Genomic DNA, 23,103 nt, shown 5'->3' with positions numbered 1-23,103 from the left:
CATCTTGGAAACAATCCAAACCTGGGTGATAATTAGAAAATAACTTGCCCTGAGCTCTCCCGTGTCTTACCTCGGGGGTGAGAGGCCTGAGTTGGGCAGGGAGTCCCAGCGCATCAGCTTGTGAACTATCACTGCGTCCTGGCACTGCCCGAGTACGTGGTCCAAGTCAAAAACGTCTTCTAGAAAGCCAGGCAGCAAGTTTGGGTTTGGGAATGGGGAGTGTGCACTGAACATCACGGAGAAGTCCGAGGCGTTGGCACATCCTTCTGAGGTGATGATGACATGAGAGAGGGCTGACAGGTATCCCGAGCTTTACATCTGGTCTGTCAAAATGTGCCCTTGTCTTGCAGCAGGATGTCCAGCCCGTGGCCACCTTCGATTATGAAACATCACCCAAACCGTCCATCTTGGGAAAATCACCATTTAGGTGGAGATGGCTCCTTTCATTGTATCTTTAATACTCATTAAGCTTGAAATGTTTCCTTATATCTGTATATTTCATACGAAATAGGTCTGAACTATTTCCTTATATCCATTAGATGGGCAAAATTTAAAACTTGTAAGAAGCACGTTGGAAAATAGTCCTAATTCTTTCTGCTGAGTCTACAGATTGTTCCACGTGTGCTGGAGAGCAGTGTTGCAATAGCTGGTAAAGTCTCAGGTCAGTGGACGGTAGGGTTGTTCTCCTTACTGGTTTATACAATATAGAAACTTTCTCTACGCCCACGGAGACCGAGTCAACTGTGTTCACTGCAGCGAGCTTTGCAATAACGCGGAACTGGAAACAACCCACGCCTCTGTCAGTGGTATACTGCATACAAACATCGTGCTCAGGCCACACAATGAAATAAATATATCAAAGTGAAATTCGGTCTGCGCATATCAGCATGGGCAAGATAGAATGAAGTATAATGCAGTAAATGAAATATAATGTACCATCAAATGAAAAGAGCAAGTTGCAGAATTCTACTTTAGTGGAGACTGGCTGAGTGTACACAAAACCCACTTCCCTTCCCTGACAGCCATCTCTGTAGCTGAATGAGGCCGTGTTTCTGAGCTATGGCCCAAGGGATGTGGGCAGAAGGGATGAGTTCGGCCCTAGGCCTGCCCCTAGAAGCCAGCCTCTAATTTGACCTCTCTAGCCCTCAGTTTCCCCATCTGTAAAATGGGGATAATTGGAATAGTACCTTCCCAAAGTGGTTGTTTAGAGGGCTTCCCTGTGGCTCAGCTGGGAAAGAATGCACCTGCAATGTGGGAGACCTGGGTTTGATCCCTGGCTTGGGAAGATCCCCTGGAGAAGGGAAAGGCTACCCATTCCAGTCTTCTGGCCTAGAGAATTCCATGCACTGTATAGTCCATGGAGTTTCAAAGAGTTGGACACGACCGAGCGCCTTTCACTTCACTTCATTTAATGAGTTAGTTGGTACACAGGAACTGCTTAGCATAGTATCTAATAATTCAATCAGTATAATAACAATTGTTATTGTGGCTATTATGTTTAGCATCACAGATGATTGGACTCCACCATTTTTGACTTTACAATGGCATAAAGACAATGTGCGTTCAGTAAAATCATACTTCAAATTTTGAATTTTGATCTTTTCCAGGGCTCACAATATATGGTACAGAAGTCTGCTATGATTCTGGGCAGGCTCCCAGTCAGCCACACAATCACACAGGGAAACAACAAAGAACAGTCACACAGACATCCATTCTCTACCCAGACAGCCATTCTGGTTTTCATTTTCAGTCCAGTATTCAAGGTCCTGAAAGACTGAGGGCAGGAGGACAAGGGGCAGCAGAGGATGAGATGTTGGAGGGCATCACCAACTCAATGGACATGAGTCTGAGCAAACTCCGGGAGACAGAGGACAGAGGAGCCTGGCGGGCTGCAGTCCACGGGGTCACAGAGAGTTGGACAGGACTGAACGCCCGAACGGCAACAAGGCGCAGCTAAGGGATTCGTGGGTTAAGTGTCATTAAACAACTCTTTGATTGACAATATCTTCAATTTGGCATGTAACCCATTGTAAGGAAAGATTTGTATTTATTCCTGTTATTCATTTATTTACTATGACTGCTGTTTCTACTACTACTTTTTATGGAAGGAAAGGATTGTGAATAACACGTCATGAGCACCAACTCAAACTGAGAATATTACCTCCGTGATTCCACTCAGAGCAATCCTCTGGGGAAAATGCCCTTAGTATTTTGCTTTTACAGATAAGAATATCAACTTGCAGAGCAGCTCACTAACTGGTAAGAAATAGAACTAATATATGAACACAGTCGTTGTTTGACGGAATACAGATCACCTTGTTAACTAACTGTGCCTCTGAAGGATTCCACATGAGCATAAGTTGAGCTAAAAGTTTGTGTATGGCTTTTATTTACTAACTGATAGCACGTGGCATTGTTCTCTTACCGTAGCTGTTACTATGAATATTCGTCAAATAAAACCACTGATAATATTGCAATGGGAAAACAGAATAGTAGCAAGAAAAAAAGATGGACAGTAAAGTGCCTAGACTGGTAAGAGGAAGATCCCATTCAGCTCTTGCGGTTGCTTCAACTGTGAAAGAAAAAGCCCTAAAATAAGAAAGATGCTTTGACAAGCAGCTTGGGGCACTTGTCAAATTGTTGTCAGAGAAGAAAGCAGAGTCTAAATTCTAGACGTGCCCCACGGTAGAGGTCACTAAACCCATCAAGTTCCTTTCCAACACTTGGCTTATTGAGAGAAACAATTTTTTCCCATTAATTTTTAAACTTATGGGGATTTCGAGGAAAAAACAAAACACAACTTCGAATTCATGAATGTGCCTCTTATATAAACAAGTCTTTGTTTTTAGAAGTGTACTGAACATATTCAATCAAAACAGGAGACTTCAGGGTACAGTGTAATCACGTTTGACAAAGAGCTCAAAAATTGAGGCCTTTCAAGTATAAAGAGATTTTGAAGAGTCAAGGGAAAAATTTGAAATCTAATGAAGATACAGTGAGGCTAAAGCTGAAACTCCAATACTTTGGTCACCTGATGTGAAAACCAGCTCATTTAGAAAAGACTCTGATGCTGATAAAGACTGAAGACAAAAGGAGAAGCGGGGTCGCACACGGGTGAGACATGTATTTCTGTTCAGGTCTACGTGGCGGTGGTGGTTTAGTCGCTAAGTCGTGTCTGACTCTTGTGACCCCATGGACTCTAGCCCGCCAGGCTTTTCTGTCCATGGGATTCTCCAGGCAAGAAGACTGGAGTGGATTGCCATTTCCTTCTCCAGGGAATCTTCCTGATTCAGGAATCCAGGGTCTTCTGCCTGGCAGGCAGATTCTTTACCAACTGAGCTATGAGGGAAGTCCATTCACGTCTACATATTTCCTCTTAAATACTGTTACATTTGTGGGAGTGGTAGTTTTCTTTTCATTTATTTCTAACAATCATTTCATTTTGATCTGTTCTAGGACCTATGTTTATTAGAAATGTGTTTTTAAACTTACAGAAAGTTTTAAGACTCACGCTTTAACTTAACTTTAAATTGTTATTTTCTGTTTTTTAGAATTCTATGCCAAAAGAACATAGCTCCATGATATAACTATTTTGATATTTAAATATTTGTTTGATGGCTGATGAAGTGGTAATTTTTGTGTGCTCCCTGGGTATATAAAAACAATTTATTTATGCCCTCTAATGATGACATAGGAGCTTCATAAATACTAACTAGATCAAGGTTGCCAGTTTTCTCACCTAAAATCCTACATGCCTAATACTTTTCCTACTTGGTCAGTTTTCTGAGATAGATGTGCCAACTTTTCTAATGCTTCCTGTAGATTTTACATTCTTTCTTGATAATTTTCTTCATTGTATTTCCTGTCTCTTTAGGCTACAAAGTTAGATAGATACACTACCAGAATTTGTATATATTGAATTATTAGTCTTTCATGATATGGGGACCCTTTAATTTCAAATGTTTTTTGTTGTTGTTGTTTGTTTTGTTTTTACATGAAAGACCATTTTTTCTGACCCTAATAGTAATGATATCCGTTTTCTTCTGTCTTTGTTTACTTTTTAAAAACTTAAACAACATATAGCTGGATTTTTAAAAGTCTGACTTGAAAAATCCCAATCTTTTAATTAGGAAACACAGCCCATTGTAAGTAGTCACTAAGAAAATTTGTACCGTGTTATTTTCAGTTTTAGATGAAAACAGATGAGATGGTTAGATAGTGTCCCTGATTCAATGGACATGAATCTGAGCAAACTTCTGGAGGCAGAAGGGGACAGAGGGGCCCGGCGTGCTGCAGCCCATGGGGTTGCAAAGCATCCGACGCGACGGAGTGACTGAAGGACCACAGCAACGTGGGCGATATTTTTTTGCTTGTTTTCTTCTCCTCTTCTGATTTTTCTTCTAGGAATTACTTTTTAATTCCCTTTCCCAGTCTTTTGTACGTTGTATATTGCACTTCTTTTGGTCTTTCACTGGCATCTTTTAAATATTGAGCATACATACTGGAGTCGAATATGAATGAGCACCTCAGCCATTTTCTTGAAGTCCAATCACTCTCCCTCGCCTTTGAGGCTACAGTTCTTATGAGTTTAATCAAACCTCATGTATATGTTTTCTATTCAGCTGCAACTTTTTAAAAGATCTCTTTGAAATGCTATGCAGCACTTTTAAATATCTGTGGCATGACACTTGTAAGATTATGCAGGCCACCAACAATGCAGGCCACGTATCCTGACTTGAAGGTCATGTTTACAACCTGACCTATTCAATCTGATCTCAAAGAAAATGCTTCTTAGAATCAACGGAAAGAACTAAAAAGTTAAAATATGGAACATACCCTCTTTAAAGATATTTCTAAAACAATGAAATGAATATCTGAGATGTCCTTCCTGTTGTTCTCAATGATGAACTGTGTATTTGTGTTTCTGAAGATGTCCGTCAATGCCCAGAAGAATGATACTGCAGGGCTGGCAGCAGCAAATGCAGTTCCACCAGCCCCCAGCAGGTGGCACAAATGCCCTCAGCCTCCAGGGAAAGGTCTAAATGCTCCTGCAGAACCAAGAAGCAGCAGAGAGAAGCAGCAGAGAGGAGAAGAACGTTTATCATCTCAAGGAGAGTTTGGTCGGAGGGCTGGAGTTGTGTGAAATCTGAGGCAGTCAGGAAACCAACACAACTCCATTCAAGGTCATTCAACTTCCTCAAAAGGTAGTGGGGTGGCCGGGGGGGGGGGGGGGGGGGGGGGGTGGTTTTCCCAACAGCAGAGCAGGAGGAAGAGAAAAGTACTCAAAGAGGGGGAAGAGTCTGAACTTTATGGAATATTTTCCCGGGGTGGTCCTTTCTTTGATGGTAAAGCACTGTTTCTTTTCCCCTTGGTTGATTAAAAAATGAACCCACCCTACTTCCCCCGCCCCCAAATACAAAACAAACCAAAAGTAACCCAGGCTCAGCTGGTTTTGCCCCGGGATGGACTTTCCTCTTCAGAAAAAGATTCCAGTGTCTCTGTGAACTGGCAGCTCCAACGCTGATGGGAAGGGTCCTGCCCTTAGATCGCCCGGTTCACTGCTTGTCTGGTTCCTGTCAGTTCCAGGGATGTGGGACAAATCCAAAGACCAGGAAATCTTTGGAGCAGAGCAGTCTCTAGAATCCCCAGCCTTGGCGCCTTAATTTAGAGCAGGAGGTCTTGTGACACCTCCCAGTCCGCCCGGGGGGACAGGAGACGCACGGGTGAGCGTGCAGCCCCAGGGAGCGCACGCGCCTACCTACGTGGGGGCGGGGGGCGCCTTCAAATCCTCCTCCTCTGGGACTTCCCAGAGGAGCAAAACGGGCCAATCGGAGGAGTACGTGTTAAGGCGAAGAAGGATCCAGAACCGTTTCTCGCATCAGCTTGGTGGCGAGAGCCCTTCCCATCTCCTTCACATGCGGCCAAGGTCGCCTGGGCTTTGCAGCTGGAGGCTCAGTGCCCGGCCTGGGGCAAAACTCCAGGATGAAAAAGCCGCAAGAAGAGGGAAGAGGGGATGCGAAATATCCAGATCGGGGTGTGAGTGTCAAGGGAAGGGCGGAGAGATGTCTGTGACGGTGTGTGACGCTGGGAATGGCATGGATTGGAAAACAAAAGTAAGCACTGAGGGAAGCCAGAAAGCACCGTGAAACCCACACGGGCTGAAAATACCCAGTTGTGGTTGGGGCTGGTCTGGGGCAGGGAGGAAAGGCAAGAATGGGACCCTCAGACCACCTCCCACCCGCCCCAGCCGATGGCCCTTTGTACACATTTTGAAGGGCAAGGCAGGATGTTTCATTGGCGTGCAAGCTCCGACCTGGAAATACTACTTTGTGGTGAGGGAAGCTGTTAACGTGAGACTTCCCATTTTCATGGTTAGAAATGAGGGTTTGACAGTGACTATTATTATTCAGTGATAACAGTGTGTGCGTGAGCATGCAAGTGTGAAACCCAAATGTCTTCCCGTTACTGGAGTGGGAGCTTTCCGCGTTGTTTCTTGCTTGTGTGTGCTCTTGCTGCTGAGACTCTGGGAAGCAGCCCTTTATCAGTGACTGAGTCCACACCCTCTTGTCGCGTCTGTCACATTCTCCTCATTGTTTCCTCTGCAGCCACAGTGCCGCTTCTGAGTTCTCCTGGGGTTTCGACACAGTCCATTTTTCTCATCGGTTCCTTTTGAGGTTTTGTGTTTCACAGAGGTAGAATAAACCTCTGGCCTTCTTGCCTCACTTGAAAATCAGCTTCAGTGTGTTTCAATCACTGGAGTTTTTACTGAACTCCTTGAATACAGACTGAGAAGCTCGATGGCCCATTTACCAGAACATGTAAATTCGAGAGAAATATTGTATTTAAACCCCATAAAATCCTGCTTTTTTGTTACTTTGTATAAGCATTAATAGTGTTCGTTCTATTACCAATCCAATATTGGTAAAAGATGAAGATATGTTTTACCTTTCTAAATAGTTGCTTATTTAGAGGGACTCTTTATTAAATGTGTGGCAAGCAAATTTTGTATTTTTTGGACAGTCACGAAAGCTACAGTACCAAGTATGGCAGTTAAATAGAAACACAGTCAGTCCTTAATCCGTGGAAAGTTATAATTCCACCTAGACCGTTTTCCTAACTGGGTTCCCTTTGAGCTCCAGGATATGAGCTGAAAGTAACAAAAATAACCTGTCCTTTAGTTTTACCGAGAGTGATAAGGAGCGAGTGTTTAAGCTTCGAGAAATATAAATTATTTGTAAGCCAATTAATTACTGCTATTAAGCACCGTATACAGTGGTCCTCACCAGGCGCTTTTTTCCCCCTCTCCCCAAGGGACGCGTGCCAGTGTCTAGAGACAGTCTTAGTGGCTGTAACCAGGGGAAAGGGTGTTACTATCTGAGGAGCAGAAGCCAAAAATGCAGCTAAACACTCAACAACGCACAGAATGGGCGGCCCATCCTCCCACAGCAAACGCCTGGGCCCAAAATAGCAAAAGTGGCCACATTCATAACTGTTACAATAGTACATGATTTTGCTAAAGACACCGAAACCTCACACTGCACGACTCGTGAGCCTGTTAAATCTCTAACACCCATGCTGCTCAGTCGCTGAGCCGTGTCAGATGCTTGGCAACCCCGTGGGCGGCAGCACACCACCCTCCTCTGTCCTCCGTCATCTCCCGGGGTTCACTCACATTCATGTCCGTTTAGTCAGTGACGCTGTCTAACCAGCTCATCCTCTGTCGTCCCCTTCTCCTCCCACCTTCAGACTTTCCCGGGATCAGGGTCGTTTCCAGTGAGTCTGCTCTTCACATCAGTGCCCCAAACTATTGGAGCCTCAGCTTCAGGATCAGTCCTTCCAGTGAATATTCAGGGTTGATTTCCTTAAGGATCGACTGGTTTGATTTCCTTGCTGTTCAAGGGACTCTCAAGAGTCTTCTCCAGCACCACAGTTCAAAGCATCCATTCTTCGGTGCTCAGCCTTCATTATGGTCCAACTCTCACGTCTGTACATGACGACTGGAAAAAATATAGCTTTGACTCTACGGAGCTTTGTTGGCAAAGTGACGTCTCTGCTTGTTAACATGCTAAGTTTGTTATAGCTTTCCTTCCAAGGAGGATACATCTTTTAATTTCATGGCTGCACTGAGATATAATTCACATACCAAACCATTTACACATTTGGAGTATACTATTCAATGGTTTTTGCTTTTCATGGAACTGTGTAGTCACAGTTCAATTTTACATTTTTATCCCCCCCAAAGAAACACATTAGACTTTAGTCGTAATGTCCCCACCCTCACCCTGCCTTCCCCAAGCCCTTGGCAAACACGAATCTCCTGTGCTGGCAAACACTTATCTGTGTCTGTGTAGATCTGACTCTTCTGAACATTTCATAGAAATGGAATCAGACGATATGGGGGCTTCCCTGGCGGCTCAGCTGGGAAAGAATCCACCTGCAATGCGGGAGACCTGGGTTTGATCCCTGGGTTGAGAAGATCCCCTGGAGAAGCGGAAGGCTACCCACTCCAGTCTTCTGGCCGGGAGAATTCCATGGACTCTTTAGTCCATGGGTTCACAGAGAGTCAGTGGACACGACTGGGTGACTTTCACATGTATGTGCCTGTCTTTGCTCACTTAGCACAGCGTTTCCAAAGTTCTTCCATGTCATGGCGTGTTTCAGCACTTCATTCCTTTTCATTGATGAATAATATGGTTTGTAAGTAAACTATCTTATTTATGCTCTCATCAGTTGAAGGGCGTTTGGGTTGCTTCCGTTTCAGGCTTATTTTGAATAGTGCTGCTAAGTACAGTCATGGATAAGTTTTTGTGTCAATGTGCATTTTCCTTTAGGAATACGAGGAATGTATCTACACCAGGGATAGAATTACTAGGTCAGATAACGCCACACGTCACATTTTCATTTTACATCACCACCACTAATGTCAGAACATTTCAAATTCTCCACACCCTCACCTTTTCTTGTTGTCTGTCTTTGATTCTTATTACCCTAGTGGGTGTGAAGCAGTACCTCACTACAGTTTCAATTTGCATTTCCCAATGAGGAATGATGTTGAGCCTCTTTCCATGTACTTAGTAACCCATTCTTTGGAGAAATGTCTATTCAGATCAATCATCCATTTTTAATTCAGTTACTTCTATTTTTATGATTAAACATTAAAACTTCTTTATATAGATATAAGTTCTTTGTCTGATATACGATCTGCAAATATTCTCTGTCATCCTGTGGGTTGTCTTTTGGCTTCCTTGATGGTGTCATTTGCAGCATTTGTTAAATTCCAGTTTAATTTTCTGTCACTTGCGTTTTTTTTTAATTTCGTATGTAAGACTTTGGCTGACTCTAGGTGACAAAGGCTTCCATCCAGGTTTTCTCTCAAGAGGTTTGTAGTTTCAGCTCTTCCATTTAGGTCTACAACCTATTCTGAGTTAATTTCTGAGTGTAAGGAAAGCATCCAACTTCATTCTTCTGCACGTGGGTGTGCAGTTGTTACGCCCCCGTTCATTGGAAAGACTTTATGTCCCCCCTGAATTGTCTTGCTGCCCTTGTCCGAGTTTCCTCAAATCTTTCTCAGCAGTCACTATGAGCTCTCCTTTAACGTCTGGTAAATGCACTAGTGAAGCTCCCTGGGCCAGGGCTTCTCTGGGGGATAAGGTTTAAAATTAGTCATTCAATATCTTTATTTTTTATAGTCCTATTCAGATTTGTTAGGCAGAAAATATGTTAATATTTTTTCTGATAGATTGACCCTTAGATCGTGACAAAATGTCCTGCTATTTCCAGTATCCATTTATTTAGCTTTAAAGTACATTTTTTCCTGATATTAGCAGCACTCTTATGATGGCTATTTACCTGGCATATCTTTTTACATTTTTAATTTTTCAACTTATTTTTATCTTTCAATCTAAAGTTTATGACCTATGGACAGCGTATAGTTGAATCATGTTTTTTTTTTTAAAATCCATTCTAACAATTTCTGCTTTCACAGAAGCAACCTAAATGTCCGCTGGCAGAGGAACGGACAAAGATGGAGTGGTCCATATATACAATGGAATATCACTCGGGCATTAAAAAGAATGAACTAAGGCCATTTGCAGCAACACGGATGGACCCAGAGAGTGTCACACTGGTTAAGTCAGTCAGACAGAGAAGCAGAGCTTTTGAATGGCATCCCTTCTATGTGGACTAGAAAAAGCAATGATCCAAATGAAGTCACAAAACAGACTTTCTGACTTAGCAAACTTACGGCTGTCAGGCGGAAGGACAGTTCGGGAGTTTGGGACTGTCATGTACCCAGTGCTATATTCAGAGCAGACGGCCAACGAGGACCTATTGTGTAGCTCAGGACACTCTGCTCAGTGTTTCATGGGAGCCTGGATGGGACAGGGGTTTGGGGGAGAATGGATGCATGTATATGGATGACTGAGTATCTTCAATTTTCACCTGAAACTATCACCGTGTTGTTTGTTAAGCATCTATACCCCAATAAAAGACAAGAAGTTTAAAGTCCGAAAAATAAAATAGAGTTCTCTCCTTAACAATGTCTGCTTTTTGATCCGACTATTTAATCTATTCATAATTAGCGCTGTTACGGATATGGTTGGATGCGTGTCTTCCATTCTACTTTTGCTTTCTATGTAGCTTATGTCACATTTCATTCCTCTGTTCTTTTTCTACTTTCTTTTGCATGGAATAAACATCTTCAGTGTAATACTTTAATTCTCTAATAATTTTTGACTGTATTTCTGAGTTACTTTCTTAGTGACTTAAATAAATTATTTTCTAAGGTTTATGGGCACTGAACCAGTCCTGTTTTTTTCTGGAGTGGTCCCTAACTGCTTTTTCTAAGAGAGTATTAATAATTAGGTACTTTGTCTAAATACACTGTTAAAAGAGAAACGTATCGGGGCCTTTCTGTTCACCTCTGAAGTGGTTTACACGGCATTGATCAAAGCCTTCCACCCACCCTGAATTTCTGTCTCTCCTTCAGGCAGGAGCCCGGGCAGAGAGGTCCGGTACCAGCTGCCTTTAAATAGACTCTGAGGGCACCCGCCTGTGCAGAGCCCAGTGGTGGAAGAAGCCATTTGGCCCCTTTATTAGACACCTGGGGCTGCTGTAGCCGAGACCAGGAAGTGGCTGACTTAACGGAAAATACTGTCTCAACAGCTCTGGGTGTTAAAGACTCAACAGGGTTAGATCTTTCAGAACTTAGAGACAAATTATATCCTGTATCTCTGGAGGGATATTTTGACCTTGCCTCTACGTCTTGTCCAGAAAAAGGTTAACATTCAAAAACTGAGTGTTCAAAGATTCACTTTTCCCGGAGAACTATCAAGATGATTAGATAGCATCACCAGCTCAATGGTCATGTGCGTGAGTAAACACGAGAAAACGCTGGGTGATAGGCAAGGACAGGGAAGCCTGGTCTGCTGCAGTCTTCTGCCCCTCCTCCCCCTCCTCCTCCTGTAATCACACCCAGTGTGTCTGGCTCCAAAGCCACTATGCCAAGGTCACAGCCAGGACAGTAAGTCACACTGCCCTTACCCACAAATGGGTGGCCAGAAATCCCGGGGACGTGGGGATTAGCACTCGAAACCTCCTCTCCTCCCCCAGATTCAAATATCTTTTCTTTTCTTTCCAGAACTCACTTTACACAAACGTGTAAAATAGCGTTGTTTCTGAGCACACTGGCCTTCCCAGGTGGTGCAGCGGTAAAGAATCCACCTGCCAATGCAGGAGACACAAGACAAGAGTTGGATCCCTGGGTCAGGAAGAGCCCCTGGAGGAGGAAACGGCAACACACTCCAGCACTGCTGCCTGGCAGTTCCCATGGACAGAGGATCCTGGTGGCTACAGTTGAAGGAGTCAGACAGAGTTGGACACAACTGAGTCACTGAACATGCAGGCCCATGAGGACATTCGATTTAAGTTGAGGTCTTCCATGCTGACTTGCTTCTGTCATAACCTGCAAGGATATTTTCTTTCCTTTTACAGAATCCCTTGCATCAGTTCATTTGACTGATCTTTACCTTTTCTCCTGAAAGTAAAATTCAGGAACACAGACATGTAGTCAGGATTTACCTATGACAGATGAAGTCCAAAATAGGATGTGCTCAGGCACTCAGCCAAGTCCGACGGTTTGCAATCCTATGGACTGTAGCCCTCCAGGATCCACTGCCCACAGCACGTTCCAGGCAAGAATACTGGAGTGAGAGGCCATTTCCTCCTTCACAGGATGTGCCCAACACAGGTATCAAACCGGAATCTCCTACCTTGGCAGCTGACTTTTTTACTGCTGAGCCACCTGGCAAGTCCTGAATAGGACGGTAATCAGCTAAAGCCCTGGGCTATGGCTCCTCTCCACCTCCCGCTGGAGGTGAGTGGATACAGAAGTGGGAGTGCATGATGGTGCCCCTCTGGTGGCTGTGTCCTGTCTGGGACTCCTACAAAGGGGGCTGCACTTCTAGATTCAGGACCTGGAGTTTTCCACAGGGCTTGTCCGCAGGCACAGCACCGGAGATGATGGGACATCTCCCCTCCTCCATGAGCTCAGATATGCAGAGGACACCACCCTTAAGGCAGAAAAGGAAGAAGAACTAAAGAGCCTCTTGATCCAAGTGAAAGAGGAGAGTGCAAATGTTGGCTTAAAGCTCAACATTCAGTAAACTAAGATCAAGGCATCTGGTTCCATCATTTCATGACAAATAGATGGGGAAACAGTGGAAACAGTTTCGGGGGCTCCAAAATCACAACAGATGGTGACTACAGCCACCATCTGAAAAGCTATTGGCTTTGGTATCCCTGATCTAATCAGGTGAGTTCTTGTGGTCTGAGACAAAAGTCAGAGAAAGGCATGGTACTGCTGTTCTAGAAGAAGTAGGCTGGCATGTTTGACCTACCTGTTGAGTGGTCCACCTGAGGGCGCCCTATAGATACTGGGAGAAGACCCAGGCCTACAGCCAGCAAGCAAATGGAAGTCTCAGTTCTACTACCGCAAGAAACTTAATTCTGCCAACAAGGAGTGAACTTGGAAGAGGACCCTGAGGCTCAGATGATATTCCAGCTCTGGCTGATTGGTTGATTTCAGCCTAATAAGACTTGAACAGATGACCCAATGCACTGTGCCTGGACTCTTGACCCATGGCCATGAGAAATAACATACCTTTTGTATTTTAAATTACCAAGTCTGTAGTAATTTGGTTTATAGCCATAGAAAGCCAATACACTTTCACTTTATTTTGTTGCTAAGTTAGATATTACTCTATTGTCTTATTTTCAGCATTCCTGATGCTCTGGCCTCTGGGGACATGTGGGTTGGAGAGGGGTTGTCCCCCCAGGACTGGCTAATTCTTAAAGCCAACAACATGCCGGGGCAGAGATGGAGGAGCACAAATGACGAGTCGTTGGACCACAGAGAAGTTTTAGGGCAATCAAAGTATCCTGCATGATGCTCTGATGGTGGATCCCGATCATTACACGTTTGTCAAAACTGTATAGAATGTACAGCACCAGTTTTCCCTCTTGGTGCGGTACATAATGGAAACTATAGGCTTTGGGTGATTATGTCAATGTAGTTTCATGAGTTACACCAAAACTTGTGTGGGGAATGTTGATAATGGAGGAGGTTATGGACGTGTAGCTTCCTTGGTGAACAGACAGGTAAAGAATCTGCTTGCAATGGGGGAGGCCTGGCTTCGATGCCTAGGTTGGGAAGATCCCCTGGAGAAGGGAAAGGCTACCCACTCCAGTATTCTGGCCTGGAGAGTTTCATGGACAGAGGATCCTGGCGGGCTGCAGTCCATGGAGTCACAAAGAGTCGGACATGTACAAGAATGACCACGTATAGTGTGAGGAGCTTCCCACGTGTCCCAGCGGGAAAGAATCCGCCTGCCAACGCAGGAGCTGCAGGAGCTGTCAGCTCAGTCCCTGGGTCAGAAAGATCTGGCTGGAGGAGGGAATGGCAACCCATTGCAGCATTATTGCCTAGAAAATTCTATGCACAGGGGAGCCTGTCATGCTACAGGCCGTGGGGTCAAAAGAGAGCTGGACACAGCTTAGTGGCTGAATAATAGCAACAGGCGGTGTGAGGCAGAGAAGGATATGTGTTCATCCAATATCGACTATTAGGCTTGTCATCACTCCTCTCACATAAATAACATCATCCAGCAGGAACTTTCTGCTTTCACATGAGTAGAACTTACAGATTGTTGGTAGGAACTCATTCAAATACTGCGACATCTTCTTAGGTGAAAGAACCATTTCTAATGTCATTAAGAAATAAGCGCCCCGGCTGCGACTGACGGCGTGGCGGAAGCGCGCTGGCTGCGAGGGACCGCGCAGAAGCGTTGCTGAAAGGAGCTACCCCTCGGCCAAGGTCAGGGGCCGCGGCCTGGAGGAGCTGCCCCGCGCCCGGAGGTCAGGGCGGCGGTCGGAAGTGCCAGGCTGTGACAGCGCAGGAGCGGGGAGAGGAGCTAACGGTTGTCCTAGGTCACGGGCAGCGGCCGGGAGGAGCTACCCAACGCCCGAGTTCAGTGGCCCGGCCTGGAGGAGCTACCCCATGCCCGGGATGTCAGGGGCGGCACCCGGAAGTGCCAGGCTGTGACGGAGCAGGAGCGGGGGAGAGGAGGTACCCCATTTCTGTGCTCAGGGGCGGCCGCCGGGAGGAGGTACATGGGGGTCCCTTCCTCGGCCCTTCCCCCATCCCTGCTGCAGCCCACTTAAAGGCCTTCCTTCCAGTCCCTCCACCTGGTCCATTTGGATGAAGCGCTGCTGCTGCTAAGTCGCTTCAGTTGTGTCCGACTCTGTGCGACCCCATAGACAGCAGCCCAGCAGGCTCCCCGACCCTGGGATTGTCCAGGCAGGAACACTGGAGCGGGCTGCCCTTGCCTTCTACAATGCAGGAAAGTGAAAAGTGAAAGTCAAGTCGCTCAGTCGTCTCTGACTCGTGCTAGTCGGAGCCTTTTGGAACAGCGGGTATCCTCATTTCTATGCAGACAATTTAGCAATATTTTCTCTATACACAAATTATATAAACACACATTTTCTTTTCACTATTGATTTTAAAACATTTAAACATTTTTGGAACTATTTTTACATTTTCAGTTATTCACCAAACAACCAAATAGGCCCACTATCTATCTGCACCATGTGTGTGTGTTTGCCCTGAAGAGAAAGTTTTCAATTTTGACTTTGTAAACCTTGGGAATGTTGAAAAATAGTATCTTGAACAAAACAATTAAAGTTAAGAAAAAGTTATTATACAGAAAGACATTGTTACAAAATCTTAAGTCTTCCCATCTATGTATTTAGGATCCATCTTAAGAATTTATTACTAAACTATGAATGGAGGAAGGAGTACACTGACAAATATGTAGTCTGAATGTGGTGGTGTTTTGTTTCAGATTTTTTTAAACCAACTGAAGTTAGCTAAGGCAAAAATTAAGTTACCTCTGCAGATTGTTAAAAATAGCCACGGTATACAGAAATGGTCTGGTATTGTATTCAACTTTCCCATCCATGTCAAACTTAAGGGATGTTTGACATCATAGTGGGCATTTAAAGTAAAGCAAATAAAATACTTATATACTGAAAGGTCCAGGGGACATATTATGGATTGATGAGAATTATATTACTAACTGTATATTTAAATACTACTACCATACAGTTATAATGCTATACGAATAAGAGTAATTCTGGCATCAGTTGAAAAATAGTAACAACTCATAAAAAAAGCACAGATCAAAATTACTTCAACAGAAATACAAGTAAATGAAAACTTGAAAAAAATCTTACAAACTATAATGCTTTATCTACTTGAGAAAAACAATGGATTAAGTTACAGTAGCTAAAATTAAAGAGAAAAACAGAGATAACTTGAAACAGGAAAAACACAGGCTGATGTTGTGTCCTACTTGAAACAGAGACACACAAGCTGATGTTGTGTCCTGGTTGTGAGTGTTGGACCGGCTGCAATGAGCTGAGTCGCGCCTGCAGGTGACCGCGGGGCCCCTGCGTCCTCAGGGCTGGACCCTCCCCCTCGCCGGGGTGGGGGGGGGCTCGTGACCCAGGGGCTCCCCTGAGCCCTGCGGGCCCCTGGGGGCTGTGGGTGGAGCAGCAGGAACATGGAGGCCCCTCGGGGAGAGCTGGGAGTTGAACTCGACCTGGGCCAGCAGCTGCCTGAGGCTGCATTCTCTCCAGTCAGCTCGCTGAGCGCTCTCTCCATCCGCAGGGCCGCCACCCAGCTTTCCTGAGCTCTTTCCTCGCAGAGGCGCGCCTCCTGGCGATGGCAGGCAGCGGTTGTCTCCAATTCTTCGCTCAGGTCTCCAGCTCTCTTCTTGGAGAGGTTGCGGATCTGACACACGGAGTTCAGCTCTCTGCAGATGCTGAGCAGTTTCTTCTTGGATTGCAAGCAGCGCGCTTCCTTCTTCAACAGTCTTCTGTGAAGTTGCATCACGTGGCTGTATGTAAATCAGGCGGGCTTTGCTGAATCTCTCTTTCCAGCTGTGAATTTTCACACCCCAGGGACTCTTCCTCAGTGTGAAGACTTGAGATTCCTCTGGGAGCTCTTCCCTCCTCTGCTCATCTCCCCTCGGGTGTGTGGCTGTTGCTTGCTGCTCCTCTTCTGGACGTGCTAGGGACACACTGCAGTCAGCATCGTGAGGGACGCCCTTCAGCTCACCCTCCGAGCCCTGGACGGGGGGATGGCAGTTTGCTGGTTCCTTCTCTGTCTGGACGTTGGGATTCCCTTCATCCTCGCAGTCTCCCAGGAGCTCAGGGAAGGGGAAGATGGTTGGCTGGTGTTCTGCTATGGATCTTAGTCCAGGGCTGATCAGCTAGGCTGGGGGAGGGGAGGCAAGCCACGTTCTAGGAAACACTTCTCCCTAAATGCTCTGAAATAGAGAGGGAGCTAATCCCCTACAGAGGCCCTGGGGGAGGTGGAAACTGCTGATCTCAGCTTGGAGCAGGCCCTCTAGGTGCACCTGGCCCTACAGCAAACCTAGGGGGTCAGAGCAGGGCCAGGCTACGGCCCTTTCTGTACACAAGGGCACACAGGGGCAGAGTGGTGGGGCCTCTTCCTGGCTGAGGTCTGATCTGTGGACTTCTGCAACAGAGAAAACCTGGGCCTGTCCCCAAAGTCCAGGTGCCCGCCCTCCTCTGAGGTTCCCCCTCCCCTTGTGTGTGATCACCTGCAGGCAGAGCCCAGGACTGGAGGGTATTGTAGCCCTCCTGTTAGGCTCCCCCTCCCGTTATGTGTGCTCACCGTGCTGGCAGAGCCCAGGACTGGAGGGTATTGCCACCAGGCGCTAGCTGTGAGACTAGTACCCCAGCACCAGCAGCTCAGGAGGAATCAGCCTGAATGTCAGCGTCTTACATTTGCATAGGTTCTATGGAGCCAGCACGTTCTTACTGTGTCCCTGGTACAAGGGTCTCTGCTCCCAGGTGGTGTGGTGACCTGGGCTGGTTTCCTAGCGTGGTCCTGCCATTTGCAGCCCATGCTTCCCATTTTCCTGGCCCCTGAGTGGATCTGTAACCCACAGAGTCCCCTTAGAAGTGCGAAGGGTGTAGAGGCTCAGTTTGCCCTGTTTGAATCCCCTTCACCATGTCTGTCTCTCCTAGTATCTCTCTGGCATGCCCACGCTCAGAGCCTCCTAATCAGGGTCTCGGACTCTACCTAACGTCTCATTCTCAGTTCCTTTACTGGACGTGGAAGCAAGGGAACTGGCACCTGAGACCCTTGCAAAGGTCCTGACAGTTCCAGGGCTCAAGAGCCCCTGGTGCATCGTGTGGGGTGTGTGCAGCAAACCCTCCTGAGGGAAGTCAGGCCCTTTTCAGGGCAACGAGACCCAAGCCTGCAAGGTCACATGGTCGATCTTGAAAAAGGATCCAATGTGGGCTGAAGCAATGACCGTGATCTCCAGAGTCCCCAGCTAGCCCTAAAATGTGTGACATGGAGTTAAAACTATTGGCCCATAAAGAGGTCTGGGACTCTTTATGGACTGAAGCATCTGAATCAGTGGAGAAGACCCTGAAGCTGGAAAGATTGAGGGTAGGTGGAAAACGGGGCAACAGGAGATGAGATGGTGGATGGCATCACCGACTCAATGGACATGAGTTTGAGCAAACTCCAGGAGATGGTGAAGGACAGGGAAGCCTGATGTGCTGTAGTCCATGGGGTTGCAAAGAGTCTGACACAACTGAGCTACTGAACAACGAAAATGAAGGGAAATGACAGTAGAGCTAGAGTATTGCAGAAAAGGTTTTGGGTTGGTTGTGCTTCTCCAGCCCCTCTTGTGGGGTGGCATTTAAAGAAGCGGGAGGAGAATTTCCCCTCCCCTCCCATCCCTGAGACCTTCCTGCCTCCTTCCCTCTCCTGCCTCTCTTTGCGGCTTTCATCCTCTTTTCCTCCCTTGCCTCTCCTGTTTGTCTATCCTCTTATTTCCTCCCTCTTTTGTGCTTTAAAAAACCAGTATATATAAAAATTTTATATTGTTCATACAAGTAGATAGGATTTGCAACTCTGAAGTGACATGTGCCGTGTGTCCAGGTTGGGACTGGTCACCCAGGCGGTGAGCTGCTCCTTCCTGCTTCCTCTGCTCCTCATGCTCAGACGGAAGCCTCAGGTCTCTGAGGAGCCTAGAGCTCTTGTGGGTCAGCACTCAGAGCCCAAGCTTAATTTCTTTCCTGAATTTTCACTTCTTCAGCTCCCAGGGTTCCCTTCCCATGCAGAGTGATGCCAACCTTTCCTCTGAGGTGTCACCGTTGAGTTGCCCCACTCTGGTGTATGTGTAGTTGTCTGTGTGTAGTGGTGTGTGTGTGTGTTTGCCCTCAAGGGAAAATATTCTGACTGCCAAATATTAGCAGCATTTCAATAAAACAATATTTGAAGCAAAACACCTGGATGAAAAATGCCACCTGCCATGTGAGTATTTGTTGAAGCCATCAAGCTGTCAGTCATTGAATCCACCCTGGACTTGTGCACCCTGAGGGCACTTAGCATGGAAAAAAGCCAGATTCCAGCCCTAGAAAAATTGCGCATCACAGTGGCGATTTCAATGAACCCAGACCCCTGCATCTTCCCATATAGGGAACATCACTAAATTTGAAACCATGCAGGGCCCTAGGGGGCTCCTGGCCTTTCTGTGCCCCTCCTTTCTTTGATGACAGGAAATGGCCTTCATTCAGCCTCCATGACCTTCCCTGAGTTCCAGTTCCCTGAGTCCCAGTTAAGAGATTCAAACAGTTGTTAATTATGGAAGGGAGGGGATTGGGAGACCTGGAAGAATCAGTTAAGAGTAGCCTTGGGGCGACATCCTGGTTCCCCACCAATGGACACACACAGCATTATCTTTGAGCTATGTTGCAGTTACTGAAAGCCCCCCCAGGTGGGAAAAGTTAACAGTTAACAGTGGTAGGCTGTCCACAAGCAAGTAGACCGCAGACTAGTTGAACTGAAGGTTGACAACGGGGACTCTTACTTACCAGCAATGCATCAGAACAATGTCCATGAGTTGATCACACCCTGGGTTTTCCAGTTGCTAAGTCATGTCCAGTTGTGCAACTCTATGGACTGCAGAACGCAAGGCTTCCCTGTTCTTCATTGTCTCCCAGAGTTTGCTCAAATTCATGTCCATTGAGTCGGTGATGCCATCCAACCATCTCCTCCTCTGTCACCCCCTTCTCCTCTTGCCCTCAGTCCCCATCAGGATTTTTTCTAATTAATTGGCTTTAACCTCAGGTGGCTGAACTATTGGAACTTCAGCTTCAGCCTCAGTCCTTCCAATGAATATTCAGGGTTGACTTCCTTTAGGATTGACTGGTTTGATCTCCTTGCAGTCCAGGGGACTGTTAAGAGTCTTCTGCCCCACAGTTGGAAAGCATCCATTTTTCAGTGCTCAACCTCCTGTAAGGCCCAACTCTCACATCCACCCTCTTGGACTATAAAACTTGTCACTCACTTCTCCAGGCTGGGACATTTGGTTTTGAGAGAATTAACCCACTGTGTCCCCTTTTGCCTGGCAAAGCAATTGAACTATTCTGTTCTATTTCACCCAAAACTCTTATCTCTGAGATTCGATTTGGTACTGGTGTACAGAGAAGCTCGCTTTTGCCCTCAAATTCTTTACCTTGAGACATTTCTTTAATGAGCATTTACCTTTTGATGTTCCAGCTATCTGGTCCTTAGTGCAAAGCCCCTCTCTATGTATCCTAGCTTCTCCCTTAACCTCCTCAGAGCAGTCCCTCAGGCTTCAGTTCTCAGAAAATCCACCAAATAAAACAATTCTCACCTTTTAAGCTGTGAGCCTTTTTCACTTGACACTACAAAGCATTTTTGAAAAGATAAACCAACTGTGAAATTTCAACTCCCCTACATTAATCAATGGATTTAGAGCCAAGCTAATAGAAACACTTAAAAATTTGTATGTTGTATTGTTCAGGGTTTGTGGGCACTGCTTTAAAAAATCTGAAAATTCCTCCCTACAAATATTAAATTATTTGCACAGATTTCTGATAATAGGACCTAGCATACAAAAGAGTCTGTATTGTTCCAAATGTCAAAATTTGAGGATGGCATAAATCATAGTGGACATTTCATTTAAACCAAAATACAATACTTATACTAATTCTGAAAGGTCCTCTGATGGAGAGGTAATGCATTCATGAGAACTAGATTAACTATCTTGCATTTTTAAAATAGTAACTTAAAATCATATACCAAATTCCAATGAGTCATTATGCTATGGGATAAATAGCAGTAGCTAAAGTAAAAAGAAATATGTCCAAATTACTATAAGACAGAAGCACATAGAGATGCTGTGTCCAGGTTGTGGGTGTCCAGACCTGGCTGCTGTGAGCTGAGTCCACCCTGCAGGTAACCCCAGGTTTCTGAGCCCTCAGGATGGGGTCCTTCTCCTGCCTGGGGGGCTTCATGACCCAGGGGCTCCCCTGGCAGCTCCGGGCCTCTGTGGGCTCTGGGTGGCGCAGCAGGAGCACAAGAACCCCTTGGGAAAGGCTGGAAGTTGGATTCGACCTTGGCCAGCATTTACCTAATGCAGTCCTCCTCTTGTCTTAGCTCCTTGAGCTTTCTCTCCAGGGCCACGGCCACCACTCGGCTTCCTTGAGCTCTTTTCTCATAGAAGCGCATCTCCTGCTGATGGCAGGAAGCGCTTCTCTCCAATTCTTTGCCCACGTCCTCAGCTATCTTCCTGGAAACGCTGTGAATCTGACACAGGGAGTTCATGGCTCTACACACACTGGTTTTTCCTTCATTTCTGAGCAGTAATGTAGAAGCTAACGTAGTACAAATCCTCTTGATTAGTGATGCAAGTTTCAGTTCAGTTCAGTCGCTCAGTCGTGTCCGACTCTTTGCGACCCCGTGGACTGCAGTCAGCCAGGCTCCTCCATCCATGGGATTTTCCAGGGAGTGGGGTGCCATCGCATTCTCCAGAGTATTTGAAAAATTGACAAAAACCTAATACAGATGATGGATTAGATAAATGTTATGTCAATGTCAAATTCTAATTTTGGTCACTGTACTACAGTTAGGAAATACTAAACACGGTTTTAATGACTCCAGTTTTTGTCAAAAGTTCTTATAGTTACCAATAATCTCTCAACTGTATCCATTTCATGCCATTTATATTCAAGCAAGGGTTCTTGCTATTTAGATCTTTCCTTATTTTCTAGGTGGGAATCTTTTCGCAGTAAGAAAAATAGCATATTAAATCATAATAATACCCTGCTGCTGCTGCTGCTGCTGCTAAGTCGCTCCAGTCGTGTCAGACTCTGCGCGACCCCATAGACGGCAGCCCACCAGGCTCCTCTGTCCCTGGGATTCTCCAGGCAAGAACACTGCAGTGGGTTGCCATTTCCTTTCCAATGCATGAAAGTGAAAAGTGAAAGTGAAGTTGCTCAGTCGTGTCCGACTCTTCACGACCCCATGGACTGCAGCCCACCAGGCTCCACCGTTCATGGGATTTTCCAGGCAACAGTGTTGGAGTGGGAGGCCACTGCCTTCTCTATGGAGGTCTAAATCAGCTTTGAGCCTCTCAGTGTCTGAAAGTTTCCTCCAAAGACATATCACAGATTCTGGAACATGTATTACTGACTGGAACGCGCAGGCAAGCTTCTCCAGTCAAATTTGTTTTCAAATTCTCACTTCAGCCTTCTTTCCTACCATTATAACGTCTGAACTGGTTCAGTGGTTGAATAGCTTCTGGTTCACAGGTTCCCTCTGGCTTCTTTGAAAAGCTGTTTCTAAATTCCCACAACTAGTGGCTTAAAACAACCAACATGGCTTCTTTTATAACGCTGCGGATCAGGATTATGGAATCCAGGTGTCAGCATGCAGCCCTTGCGTTCCCCAGCTTGTAGCAGCATCACGCTGTTCTCTGCCTCCACCCCCTGTGACTGTGTCTCTGTCTTGTCTCCTCTCCATCAGTCTCTGGATTTAGGTCAGCACTAACCCAGCATGCTCTCATCTCCATCCTAAATTATATCTACTAAGATATAATTTAGTATATAAATTATATCTGGTTTCCAAATAAGGGCACATTTTGATTTGGTTCCAGTTTGACATGAAATTTTTAGGGACACTGTTCAACCCATGGGCTTCCCTGGTGGCTCTGCAGGGAAGAATCCACCTGCCGATGCAGGAGATATCCGCAGGTTCAGTCCCCACGTCGGCAAGATCCCCTGGAGAAGGAAATGGCTATCCACTCGAGTATTCTTGCCTGGAGAATCCCATGGACACAGAGCCTGACAGGTTATAGTCTATGAGATTGCCAAAGAGACAAACAAGACTTAGCATCTAAATGACACCAAATTCAGCTGGTATACCAATACCAACAGCTGGTACTGGTGCCTCAGTTCCCTTGCCGTTTGTGCATAGCTTGAAAACCTCAGCTTGGCCTTGTCTCTTCCTAATTCTAGATTTTATCTTGGCATACGACACTCTCCTTCCACCCACCTTCCAGAGTTCCCTGCAGCTCTCTTTCACCTTCGTTTGTCTTTATTCTGCAATCCCACTGAGACTGTATGCCCCTCCCCAAAGCACCCCTGGCTCCCCGAATCCAGGCCTATTAAGCATGTGTCCCACAAGTGAATTCT

At 45.9% G+C, this 23,103-nt stretch overlaps 1 protein-coding gene and 1 long non-coding RNA gene across 2 annotated transcripts in view; both read right to left on the bottom strand.

Moving 5' to 3' along the window:
• Positions 1-23,103, bottom strand: part of LOC138428229 (uncharacterized) — a 1,104,918-nt gene that overhangs the window by 53,030 nt on the left and 1,028,785 nt on the right. The gene's annotated exons all lie outside the window — the stretch shown is intronic.
• LOC138428204 (phosphoinositide 3-kinase regulatory subunit 4-like) overlaps positions 15,786-23,103 on the bottom strand; it is a 62,229-nt gene continuing 54,911 nt past the window's right edge. The window contains 2 exon segments of the mRNA XM_069568621.1: positions 15,786-16,834; positions 19,477-21,466. Of these exon segments, the coding sequence (XP_069424722.1) occupies positions 21,330-21,466 (137 nt within the window). The 3' untranslated portion in view covers positions 15,786-16,834; positions 19,477-21,329.

Source organism: Ovis canadensis, chromosome 1 (genome assembly GCF_042477335.2).
Source record: "Ovis canadensis isolate MfBH-ARS-UI-01 breed Bighorn chromosome 1, ARS-UI_OviCan_v2, whole genome shotgun sequence".
In the NCBI taxonomy this organism is placed as follows: Eukaryota; Metazoa; Chordata; class Mammalia; order Artiodactyla; family Bovidae; genus Ovis; species Ovis canadensis.
The sequence above is the reverse complement of the archived record's forward strand: the minus strand, read 5'-3'. Positions and strand labels throughout refer to the sequence as shown.